We start from the raw sequence: 12,952 nt of genomic DNA, 5'->3' as shown, positions 1-12,952 counted from the left end.
TGTGGGGCATGTTTTGCTCCACAGCAGAGCTCAGAGGAACGGGGACAACACACCCTTTAGCCTGTCGATGTAGCAGTACACGTCGTAGGTCTCCGAGGCTGGGCGCATGCCATACGACCGCACGCCTGGAGAGCTCTCTTTGTCTCCTACACAGTTACTGCGGGGATTCACGATGGGGTACCTACAGAGGGAAGAGAGGAGGCAACCCAAGGTCAGCCTTATGTGCTCTGGATGAAGGATCTCAGTGTATTTGGGAACAGGACATAAAATCTTCACATTTAGAGGTGCTCAGAGACCCCAGCACGACTTGGAAAAAAAATTTAAGCTGCACCTCCAGCTCGGGGCAGTGAATACAAATTTTTCCTCCATTTTTCCTGCAATGTGTCAGTATGCTGTGAGGCTCAGAACTGCAGGATGCTCGCAAAGATTAGGAAAGGGTTTGGACAGGTTGAGAAGAAAGGTCTATAGGCCACTACTAAATATGATGAGACAGCCTTAGGGCAGCTTTAAATGCTGACGATCAGAGCAGCAGGGCAGGCTGGAGTGAAGCCTCAAACTCATGTCTGAAAATTCATTCCAGGGGGTGCCTTGCCCTCGTCAATATGGTTTTACCTGACCGTCTGGTCCCGCAGCCAGCCGGCATCGCACTGATCGAAGCCAGCCTCGTAGGCAGCCTGGAGCTGTTCGGGGGTGGCGATAACCGCGTTGTTCTGCAGGCAGGCCTGCTGGGCTTGCACGAAGGAGAAGGCGTATCTGCTGGTGGCGGCGCGGTAGTGAAACACCACACCTGGGGGAAGAGGAGACACAGTGAGGCAGGGCACACAGGAACCATAAGATCTTCCTGATGGCAACGTAAGGACTGCCACCTGTCAAACCCACTTTGATGGAGATCCCTCACTCATTGAGCTCTGCTGTTTTATAGGGTGATGCTCTGGGGATCTCTTTAGCCTTCCTCCAGGATCTTGCTACCTTGACTTCCCCCTTCCCTGGAGCCAGATGTCCATGGGAATGCAGATATGACCACTGCAGCCCCAAGCAGCAGCCACCTGAGCCCCTTCCAGCATATATTGAGGTGGCTCACAGCCCCCTCCTCAGCCCTCCTGTCCCACCTCAGTGGAGGCATTCAGCCTGCCTGTGACCCCCAAACAGGCCCACATGCCTCCAGAGAGCTGGGTGCCCTCCGTGGTGGCAGAAGCTCAGATTTTTCAGCTGAATAGTTATCTCTAGAAGAAGCTGATCTTCAGGTGTCTCAGAGTCCTGCTGACTTACCGGTGGGGGAAATGGGCTGCCGGGGAATGAGGGCGACATCAGGGGCTGCTGTCACTCGCACAAGATGATCTTCCACTGTGAACGCCGAGGCAGGCTCCATCCCTGGTGTGGCAGTCACCCCCACGGCCTCCTCCACCGAGCTCACCTCTGCCGTTTCGGTGGTGACAGTGGTAACTGATACCAACGTAGTGACCTCTTCAGGCACGGCCCACACCCCCGTGACTTCCTCTCTGGTCACGTTCTCCTCCCCTGGGGATGCTGTCTCTCCTGTGGCAACGGTGGCGAGGAGATCGGGCAGGCCGGTGAAGCCCTCGTACAGCTCCGTGGCAGCAGGGGTGATCTCCATCGGTTCCAGGGTCGCGATGCTGCCGCGGGCCTCCTCCTCGGTGGCGTTGCGGGGCAGGGGCAGCTCCACCTCGGTCTGGGTGACGGTCTGCACGGTGAAGGCGCTGCCCAGCTCGCTGCCCACCTCGTCAGTGAACTGCCCTGGGACTAGAGTCTCAAAGTCGTCACCTGCATCACGAGACAGAGCAAAATGACCAGGGGTCAGCCCAGAGAGGTGTGCGGTGCTGGGGCTGCCTTGGAGGAGGAGCTGGGTGTTTGCTGGCTGCGAGGTTAGCAGGAAAATCCTGATGTTCTTGTAAAACACATGGTTTTTCTTTCTCCACTCTATAACAGCCCAGCGTGGAGGGCATAGAGTCATGGAATCACAGGATGGTTTGGGTTGGAAGGGACCTTAAAGCCCATCCAGCTCCAAGCCCCTGCCATGGGCAGGGACACCTCCCGCTAAACCAGGTTGCCCAAAGCCCCATCCAGCCTGGCCTTGGATGTTGATGAGTTAGAGGCAATGACTCACCACAGCTGGGAAAGCAGAAGACTTTCCCTGTTCTCCCAGCTCTCGTTCCTGGGAGCATCTTGCCCATATCCAAGTCTGCACTGACCTCTAGTGCCCGCTGCAAGGAATTTAAGGTGGCCGGAGGAAAGCAGGGGACTGGGGGAACCTCCACAACAGGTCTGAGCCCGAGGGAGGTACAGGGAGACACCCGGAGCCTCACACTAAAAGCGTGAAGTCTCACCAGGATCACTGCCTCCTTCTGCTCTGAGAGGACCTAGGAACTCATCACATACAAGCATGCTTCCTCCATCACCAAACAAACTTTCCCCTCCCAAATCACCTTCCTGCGGAAGCCACATCCCTTGGGGGTAGAAGAATGTGCTTGTTGACCCTCCACTGAGAAGGTCAGCCTACAGCAGGTACGGAGGCTTGAAGAGCAGCATCAAGCAGAACCGAGCAGGTCAGGGAGGGATAGAAATGCAGCAAGGCAAGTATCAGCTGGGGGGGGAGAGCTAACAAGACACTGCCAGGCTTTGCCTCTAAGACTGTTGTCCCTGCTCTATTTATTTCCAATTCCATTTTCCTGATAGTTCATTTTAGGTCGTACCTCCTAGATCTTAAAGGATTCAATAAATTAGACAGAGATGTTCAGACAAGGACTGGCTGTACTCAGCAATTTTGAATGCATGCCCTGAGATAACCGGAGGGCTGTGCTGATGGAACCGTCTTCGGCTTGGCCACATAGATGGATACCAAGAAGTCTGAGAGGTTTTACAGGGACAGGCACTTGGGCCTTCTGATACACTGAACACACCTACATCTGGGCACAATAGGCCTGAAAAAAAGGGTTTCAAAACACATCTTCTTATCATTTCTGCAGAGATGGAAGCCTTATTCGAATGCTGACCGCTGGCTGCCCTGAGCTGACCGTACACAGCTGTGCTTTGCCCCCTTCTTGCTGCAGGGAGAAGAGGGCAGTTAGAAGAAAGAGGGCATCGCAGGGATGCTCTGCACTTCCCGGCTGCAATTTTGCCCCATTTACAATTGCCAGAGACTGCTGCAGTCTCTGATTTATCCCAGCACGGAAACTAAGTGTCTGCACCGCATCACAGCACTAGACAGGGTCAGATCTGTTCTCTTTTCTCTTCTTTTCCAGCATTCAAAGTCCCGTACAAAAAGCACCTGGGCTCTGTTCCACGTCTGCTACCAAAGCTGGAAGGTGTGGGGGCACTGGGGAGCAGAGGACTGTGTTGCTCCCCCCTCCCTGGAGCCTTCCTGCACAGCACAGGCACCCGTGAACTTTCTGGACTCTTTTCTTCCAACCTGAACATAAATGAGGGATTCAGCCCAGGTCCCTTTGCCTCTGTGCTGCTCTGCAGTGACCAGACGCACTGAATTACTACCTGGCAGTGCCTGGGATGAAAAATGACCAGGAGTGGAAAATTCTCCCCTCCATCAACCCGTGTGAATTATTGCAATTAATTTAATTCATGCTCCTAGACTACACTACTGGGTGTTTCTTCAAGAAATATTTGGGTAGTCCCTCCCGGTCCTCTTTCAAACCAGAACAGAAAAACCACTGGTGAGCACTGCGACAAAAGAAAGCACTGGGGACATTTTCAGGCTAACTTAGCTGTGGCCAAGGAGCTGCTCCTTGCTTGCAGGGTAGAAGGACATCTTGTATTGCACTCACCGCTGTAGCAGATGGCATCGTAGCGGGAGTGGGGGTGCGGGTACCCCGTCTGGTTGACGTACAGGTACACCGTCCGCACGCCCACCAGGTTCCCCCCGCAGTTGGGCCGTGCTCTGGAGATGGGGTAGCGGACGCTGCGGTCGGCCAGCCAGCCCGCGCTGCACATGTCCATGCCGTCCTTCCAGGCCAGGTACAGCTCCCCCGTGGTGGCCAGCCGCGCTCCCAGGCTGCGGCATTTGTCGAATGCTTCCTGGAAGGTGAACTTCTCGGGGGAGGTGGCGTAGAAGACTTTGCCTGCAAGCAGAGCATCCGTTAGCACAGGGGTTCGCTGTCGGGTTTAATCCCAGTTCTCTCTCTTTCCCCTTCCCAAGCCTGAGTCTGGATAAGAGGAAAAATCCTGTGCACTGCGGCTGAGCTGCAGCCCCACCTTGTGACTGTCTCTAAAGACCAGAAGAAAGGGAGTCTTACGGAGTAGATAACTGAAGGAAAACATACTCAGCTAGCTGGAGTCACAGGGTAAGAGGAAAATAAAGGACAATTTCACTTCCGATGTGCTGAATATTTCATTGGGTCCCTATTATAACCATGGGTGGTGGACACTTCTGGAAATCACAGCCCTGAATGAATGATCAGAGACAAGCAGGATGGCATGGCCTCTGGTGGAGGTTAATCCAGCTCCACCCTCTGGGCTGCATTAGTCATTTGACATTAAAATCGTCCAAGGTCTAACAAAGACACCGTAGAGAACATGCGGCCTGGCTGGGGGATGATGTGTTTTTCATCTTTAACCTGCCATCTTTTAGGCCCTTTGTGCACTGTTGTCTGGTCTAGGCACAAACAGAGCTTTGTCTGCCTCTGCACCTAGCAAGACCCGCCCCCCCCCCCCCCCCCCAAATCACCTTGCATTTGCTCTGCATAGCAGTAAACATCATAGGTTTCATCAGTCTCGCGGACTCCGTAGGTCCTCACTCCTGGAAACTCATCCTTGTCGCCGTAACAACGCTCCCGGGGCAGATGGATGGGGTACCTGGGGGGAGAAGGTGCGTGGGGAGATGGAACGGGACAGGGCAGGGAGATCTGCTGTCCTGCTCTCCCCACCATGGTCCTGGGCTCCATGCCAAGGTGCCTCCTTGTGGGGGCTGAGCCACGCTCGGGGACCTTTCCTTAGCATCTCTTTTGTTCATCAGAGATGAAGGACTGGGGTTAAGCTGTTGTCCACTCAGCTCTCCTCCTAAAGGTCCCTCCCCGGCACGAAAAACCTTGCAGCCCACACCTCCCACTGCACACCAGCAATTACAAGAACCGCTATTTCACAGCTGCGTCCCAACCACCCTCGTCCGGCAGTTTATCGCAGGACCCCTTCCCTCACAGCCCTGCCCTTACCTGACAGTCTGGTCAGCCAGCCAGCCGGCATCGCACTGCTCGTACCCGTCCTCGTAGGCAGCCTGCAGCTGCTCGGGGGTAGCAATGACGGCGCTGTTCTGGATACAGGCCTGCTTGGCCTTCTCGAAGTTCAAGGTGTACCTCGTGGAGATTGCTCTGTAGTGGAACACGACGCCTGGAAAACACAACGGGCATCAGCGGCACGCCTGCTGAGGGGGAACCAGCCGCTTCCTTCCAAAGGAGTTAGGGATGCGGAGAAAGGGATGAGAGACAATGGATGTTTGTGCTGATTTTCTGTGTTTTAGCATCTCGAGCCCAGGGTGACTCGGTGGGCACAGCAGGGGCTGTGCTGATGTGTGCATTTGAAGGGTGCAACCCCTCGGTCCTGGTCCTGCGCAGGACCAAGGGTGCCACCGTGCAAACACCCAGGGAATGATAACGTTATTTTATACAAGTCATACCACTTAAAATCTCTGGATCATCTGAAAATGTAAGTTTTGTTTTTGATAAACAGGGGGCTTTACAAGGGAAGGCTCTCTGCACACTCTGGTCTGGCACCAGTCAGGTGGAAAATTCACCGGGACGCAAAGAGGGGGCTCCCAGCCTGCGCTGTGAGAGGGAAACTCCAGTGCCTGTGACCAGCAGAAAGCTCCTGGTTTCTCCTGCTGTGGTGGAAGCTGTCTCCCTGACTTGCACTGAAAGCAAAACCCGTGATAAAGATAAGGATCATAGGAAACTCAGCTTTTCTTATTTTATCCACCTATTAATAGGGTGGGCTTTTTAAGACTGTGGGGAAAGGTTTTCCAGGACAGACCAATTCTCCAGCTGAGGGCATCCCATCTCCTAAAATGTCTGGATGAATTAAAAGGTTTTGTACTAGCCCTGTTCCTGCTCCACCCCTCTGAGCAATAGCTCAGCATACCCAGCACCACCTCCTGACAAGGGCGTCATCTTGCTGCCTCTGTAACTCACCTTCTGCCAGAAGAGTCATTTTATTGCCATGTGTTCAGCCATGAGTCATTTCTGTTCTGTTTAGTCTGGTGCTAACCTGCTGAAATAAAAGCTTGGCCCATGGCTTCTGCTCACTTGCCCGTGACCCTGTTTGAGGCCTGACCAAAAGGGCCGATGCTTATGGGGAGAGCAGCACCTTCCCTGCCCATATATTTCTTCTTCCCTTCTGCCCAGCACAATCCTGGGAGGAGACAGCAAAGGCAGGGTCTCACCTTTTACTAGGACCTCTATTGTGTCTTGCCTGTCCTCAATCCCGTACATCACTTCACAGCGGTAAATCCCAGTGTGGTTGGATCTCAGCGCCTTGATTTCCAAGGTGGCGTCGGTGGGGATGGCGGGGTAATTGGGCAAGGAGACCACCTCCCTGTACTCCGTGTTGAGGCGGATTTTCCCACCGGTGGCCACGAGCAAGACAACTTCTGTTCCATTTGAGAGCTTGCTCCACTTGATCCGCGGGGTCAGGAGAGCACTGGTGTCCTCTTCCTCCGGGATGTTGAAGTAGCAGGGGATGTTCAGGGAGCTTCCCAGGGCAACGCGCAGGGGAGACTGCTCAGGTATCTTCACTTCCAGGCCATCACTACTGTCTGCCAGTTCCCAAACAAAGCAATGGTTACAGAGATAATACACTTCATCCAAAATATCCAGTGCTTCTGTACATCCCAATGCCTGTCTGCTATGAAAACTCCTACCCACATGTTCAGACGAACCCTTTCTGGCCTAGTCTACAGGAAAATACTTTGCAGAAATGTAAGTTACAACAATGACCCTTGCTCCATGGTTGCTCTTGGGAGTTAGGACCAGTGCTGGACGTGGGAATGAAGGGAATGAAGGGCTCTAGTGCAGTGTGCCTACTGCCCGCAACACGAGATCACACCTGGTAGGGCTGAAAAAAGGGGGAATGATGAAATTCCCTTGGTTTCCCCCTAAATCCACCTTTGGCTGAGCTACCTCCCCAGCTCCCCAAGCACGAGGACATTGACAGACTGTGATCGCAGCCACCTGTCAAAGAGCCCTGTGTGTACACAGAGCAAATTTTGGGCACACCCAGAGATGCCCACGCTCGGGGGTGGGACCTGCATGCAGCACCTTGCTTGGTGCTGACTACCTGCACCCTGTAGCACGTACCTGAGAGCACCACAGTGCTGGCCGCGGTGATGGCTCGCAAACACACAAACACTAGTAGTAAAGTGGTCATAGTTTACCTGCAAGAAACAACACAGGAGAAAGGATTTATGACAGCCACATGTCCATGCAGAGCAGCATGCTGCAGCAGGGCAGGGCAATGCTCTTGGCTGCCTCCTGCATGAGGCTGGCAGGGGGAACACAGGAAAGGAGCCCTTGGGCAAGTAAATCAGATGCTCTCTTATGTACAACAGACCTAATTGTCATTGTAGATCACTTATTATATTTTTCTCTTGTTCTTTCTCTTGTGATTCAGTCTTCCCTGTGGAGCAGAAAGACAATTTTCCAACAAATTCTACCAGCTATTTTGTATTTACGCCACAGGGACCGTCACACACACTAATGTTTCACCTCACAGAAGGAGCTGCCCCTCACCAGCATCCTCCATCCAAGCCAGCACCGGCTCTCGGGCCAGATGCCTGGATGCATTTTGTACACCTTAAAATGCTCTGAAGGGAAATCTGCTTCCGTATGGTGAAAAAGCCAAAGGTTACAGTGCTTTGGTCCAATTCATTTCACCAACAGCATACATAGGTGTAACTGCAAATGGATCCTGAACTGATGCAGGAAATCCCCAGGATACAGTTCTGGGCATCTTAACCCACCCAGTAAATTGCGTGTTGGGATCCATTAACCAGTCAGAGCAACCTGTTACTTCAGAAAGCTTTAGGAAAAGAAATGAGCACCCTCCTGACGCTGAATGGCAGAAGCAATAAAGGCTTGACCAACTAAATTAATCCTAAATGGATTATCATTCATAACCATTTTGAGGTATAATATCATCAGATTTTTCAATAGCCACGAGTGCTCCGGTCGGTTTCAATATTTCCAATAAAAACGCATCCTCCGGCGACCCAGCGCTGTTTGGCGTTTCAGCACTGACTCAGAAGGAAGGATCCCACCTGCTGAATTACTGGAGTTTCCTCCTGGTCACCTGTCCAAATATCAGCTGCCTCGCTCTTGTGGCCCAGAAAGATCCCAGCTGGCTGCAGCTGACAGGGAACATCCTGAGCGTATGCCTATCAGCCTGGCAGAAAGGGCCACGAAATATCCTCGCTTGCTTCTGAAATATCCTTGCTTCTGAAAAAAAATGACCTCCATGCACTCATCCATTTCAATGTGGTACATTGCAAAATGTCATCTTTTTGAAACCTTTGGTTAAAAGAGACGGTTACACTGGTGGAAAACAGGACAGAGCAGGGCTGGAACATGTTGGTGGAGAAGCAGGAGGCTTGAGTTTGCAGCTGTAGGGCTGGGTAACGTCAAACCAGACATATCTCAATTTCTGCTGGGCCTGGGAATAAAAGACAAGGTAAGGGCCAAGCTCAAGGAGAAGCCATGGAGTCGTGTGTATGTGTGGGCATCTCTTCAGTTAGGAATGGTATATACCTGTGTAAGCAGCTTAATGGGAACCAAAGAAACACCAGCCATGGTACTGGCCATCAGCAGAGGGGAATGAAGACAACTGTCATGGAGCGGTGGTGCAGGAGAGGCCAAGGGGTTTGGCACTCAGTATTTAGGCAAAGGCAGGGGCGTGTGCCCATAGGATGGGTTGGGGGATGGAGAAGTGCCTTCTGCTCCTCAGCAGGCAAGGAGAATTGGAAACACCATCTGCTCTGGATAAACAGGCTGAAATCAGCGTGCCCAAGAGTCCTTAAAGAGCTGGCTGTGTAAATTGCTGGCCCACTGCTGTTCAGCTTTAATCTGTGCTGGAGCACTGGGGCAGGTCCCGAACACCAGAACAGTGTGCCAAGATTTAGCAAAGATATACAAAGAAGAACCTCCTAAATACACCCTGGTTTGACTGACATCAGCTCCAGGCAAAATAATGGAAAATCTGATACAGACTTCAATTCATTAAGCACTGAAGAAAAGGCACAATATTATTTTTAGTTGAAGCACTTGCAGAGAAAACAGGTGCTTCCAAACTTGATTTTGTTGGTTGGAATGATTCTAAGGTTGCCTGATAAATCTGCCTGCAATATTTTAATGGAAACAAATATAAAAATTATCCACCGATGAGCAAGGGACGCAGAACATGACTGAAAATGGGATGCTGTGTCCTAGGGAGCAGTACAGAATATATCCACGGGTGAGGATCTGAGGGCTGGAGGAAATGCCTGATGTGGGGAGACCAGGAAGCCTGAATCGAGTTATTTTAATGACAACGGCGAAGACTGAGAAGTTGACCATAGTGCACAAATATCTTTTCAAGCAGAAGCTGCGGGTACTGAAGGGCTCTTTAATCTAACAGAAAGGCATAACGAGAACTAATAGCTGGGAGCCATATGCCAAGCAAACTCAAACGGGAAACAAAGCCCACATTTTAAACAGGAGGTGATGGATCAGTGAAACTGGCACCGAGGGAAACAATGGAGTTTCTATCCTTTGGTAGCTTCAAATCCAAACTTGAAAACTTCTTCGGAAGAAATGGCTTAGGCAAATGCGAGTTACTGGGTTCTGTACAGAGTTAGCTGGGAGAAGTTTGAAGGGTCTAGATACAGAGGAGATCAGCCCCAGATGGTTTCTTCTGACATTAAAATTCATGAATACAAATATATCAATGTTTCGATCTCTGCTCTTGTATTATTAATCTTGCCTGGCTCTAGGCAATACAAAGAGCCATGAATATCATGCAAATTTTTTAACTGCTTTGTAGGATCGAAGGCAAAAAGACATCCTGTGAAGTTAACTCCCTTCCCTCCTCAATCTAAGCCAACCATCCCTGAAGTCTGCGTAGGATAGGCATCAGGAGGGAGAAAGAGATTTAGGGGTAAGCTGCTGGTGAAGGAGATGGATGAGGGCTTAATCTGTATTTTGGGGAGCCCCCTCTGGTTATAGACCAGTCACTGCTGACACAAGGCACTGCAAAGAACTTGAAGCAGATACAGCTTCAGCATTTTGGCATACCTTTATGCTTTGGGAGGAAAGAAAGTCCAGTCATTGAAGCATATTCTTGTTTAGTTAGAAGAATGCTTCCTACAAGCACAAACAGGTGGGGGGACTAGGCATCGAGAGCCCTCCTGGTCACTGCTTCCACTACGGAGCAGCCTGACCTCAAATGAGAGATGAACTGGAATGACTGGGATGAACTGGGGTTGTGGGGTGTGCTCAGGTAATTTCTGCTTTCACCATCCCAAACCTGCCATGCCAGCGGACATGAGAAAAGAGAGCTACTGAAATATAATGGGAGCTGAAAACTCTTTCAGGGTCCCTGTCTACAGCATGCTACTATTGTTTTGAGTCCCACACAGTGGTTGTTTCTGTTTCTGTGTACATTGGCAGTAGGTAGGAAGAGAGCAGGTTCACCTATACATCAGTGGGACATCACAGAACAAAATGCCCTAAATGGAGGAAATTCACTGTGTCCCAAAAGCTAAGACAAGCTTGTGCACTCCTGGTCTCATTCAAGCCTTATGCTGATCTTCCACATGGAAAAAGTAGCCTCATACGATAAGTGCTGGGACCTGCAATATCTCCACAGATTAGCTTAGCTGTAGGGAAAAAAATCCTCAGAAGCCCAGAGGCAATGCCTTTGCCTTGTGAGCAGTGGTTAAACAAATCACAATAATAATGTTTTGGGTGTGCTCTGCCAAAGCATTGACTCCCCGCAGGAAGAAACCCAACCTACTCCTCCGGGTGCTGTTTGCAGTGCTGATCTCCATTTTTCACTCCCCGTAAGCACGCCAGAGAGATCCAACCCTGAGCCTGCACGCAGGATTCGCAGTGCTGGGAAAGCCTGTGACCCACGTCCCGTTGTTACAGCGAGGCTCCGTGCTGTAATGCTGCCACGCCGCGATGACGGCCAAGGGCGTGATAACCGGCAAACAGCTGCTTTAAGGAGCAGCTCTGGATTTAAATAAAGAAAAACAGCGATCTGCTGAGGTAACACCAATCGCACATATGATGGAGACCTGCTCTGCCTGGCCGGGGGATTTGGGTCACTCTTCTAGTTTTAAAGCACCATCTAAAGCAGACCACACAACATGTACTGCAGAACTGATGGCCGCCGCCTGTCGGAGCAGAGGGGGTGATCAGCTCAGGTGTAGATGTCCTCTCCACAGAGGTCTGGATTTGGATCAGATGAGCCATGCTCAGGGAGCACGAAGGCACAGTTCAGCACATGGGAGAACCAACGCGGAGCAGTGTGTGCTCAGGGACTGGATCGTGCGTGCCTAAGGAAGAGCCTGAGCTGCACGGCTGAGTAAAGGCAGAGCAAAGGCCGGAGCATCGCCGGCTCAGGATTGTATCGATGGCACCATGGTGGCTGAACAGCTAAGGAGAGAGGTGGTCTGAGCCAAGTGTTGGGGACACAGGCAATGCCTCTACCATTTGTATCATAAATAACACAGGTTTCTGGTGATAATTTCATTCATCCGTTTTTTTTGTTTGTTTGTTTGTTTGTTTGTTTTTGTTTGTTTTTTAATGAACAAGGTAACCTGTCTGATAGCAGAAGGTGGGCTACTAAACCCATAGAAGCTACCAGGTCGCTGTTGTCAGCCTCCAATTGAGTGGCAAGGTTCTTATCTCCTATTAGAAAATATATATCTCCTAGTAAAAAACCTCGAAAAGAAGTTCTGCAGACACGGTGGTGGAGCTCTTCCTAGGGTGAGTCCTAACTCAGGGCTGTCCAAGCGCTAGCAGGGAGCACTGGGAGGGACTGACTCTCACAGCACACACCCACCACAAGGAGCTGCGATCACACTACGCTTTCTGCAAGGCCCATGCTACCGAAACACCTCCCAGCCCTGCAAGTGACTTTCTTGCAAAGCTCCGTTTGCTCGTGCTGGGAGAACAGCTGGGGCAGGGAGCTGTTGTGGCGGGAGGTGGCACACGTTGCACAGCACCCCCCTGCAGCAGAACAACCATCCCTGCACAAGGTACCAAGCAGCGTGGAGGAAGAAGAATCCAACCAAACTGCCACAGAAATCTTGGCGATCCTACCTTCTCTGACCAGTGACCGAGGCAGGAGCAAGGCCCTCTACGATTAAGCCTGGGCCAGGAAGAGCTCAGGAAAAGCTCTCGCCTTTCCAGAAAAGACAGAGCCGGGAAATGCTGGTAGGCTCAGGAGCTCTCCGCCCCGGAGAACAACTGTCCCTTTCACTGGAGTTTATTGCCACTTTATTTTATGCCTAAGGCCGTGCTTCTGTATCAGGTTGTGTGCAGGCTGTCCTAAATTGGCTGCATATAAATATGTTTATTTGAGAATCTAAGTGTGTGTGGAGCAAAGTGTGTACATATGTGCAGACAGGTTTAATCCCTTACTCTTCCAACCCTGTCCCCAGGTTTTCAAAGGCCTGAAGAATCTGGAAAGAGCAAGAAAAAGAAAAGTCACTGCAGTCAAGGCCCAACAAAGTGCCTACACAGTAAGACTGTACGGTGGAAAATAGCCAGATGGCCCACTTGCAGCACAGTCTAACTTGTTTGCTTGCTGGAAAGCATTTTCTGTTCTAGTTTATTTTAATTGAGTCCCATCTGCAGTTTCTCCTGTGGCCTTTGCTTGTTCCATACCACGTTAATCACCCTTGTTGCAATTAAATTTATTTTCATCACCCGTAATCCTGCTGTTGTCCTTTTTC

At 51.1% G+C, this 12,952-nt stretch overlaps 1 protein-coding gene across 1 annotated transcript in view; it reads right to left on the bottom strand.

Annotated features, from left to right (window-relative positions):
• The window catches only part of ACAN (aggrecan), a 48,608-nt gene that overhangs the window by 20,378 nt on the left and 15,278 nt on the right, over positions 1 to 12,952 (bottom strand). Inside the window, exons 2-9 of the mRNA XM_067004032.1 lie at positions 7,317 to 7,393; positions 6,404 to 6,775; positions 5,181 to 5,355; positions 4,697 to 4,824; positions 3,798 to 4,091; positions 1,270 to 1,782; positions 613 to 787; positions 54 to 181 (exon numbers count right to left, since the gene is read on the bottom strand). Coding sequence (XP_066860133.1) covers positions 54 to 181; positions 613 to 787; positions 1,270 to 1,782; positions 3,798 to 4,091; positions 4,697 to 4,824; positions 5,181 to 5,355; positions 6,404 to 6,775; positions 7,317 to 7,386 — 1,855 coding nt within the window. The 5' untranslated portion in view covers positions 7,387 to 7,393. The remainder of the gene's footprint in view (positions 1 to 53; positions 182 to 612; positions 788 to 1,269; positions 1,783 to 3,797; positions 4,092 to 4,696; positions 4,825 to 5,180; positions 5,356 to 6,403; positions 6,776 to 7,316; positions 7,394 to 12,952) is intronic.

This window comes from Anser cygnoides, chromosome 11 (assembly GCF_040182565.1).
Source record: "Anser cygnoides isolate HZ-2024a breed goose chromosome 11, Taihu_goose_T2T_genome, whole genome shotgun sequence".
NCBI classification, from domain to species: Eukaryota; Metazoa; Chordata; class Aves; order Anseriformes; family Anatidae; genus Anser; species Anser cygnoides.
This window is presented reverse-complemented; position numbering and strand designations above follow the sequence as displayed.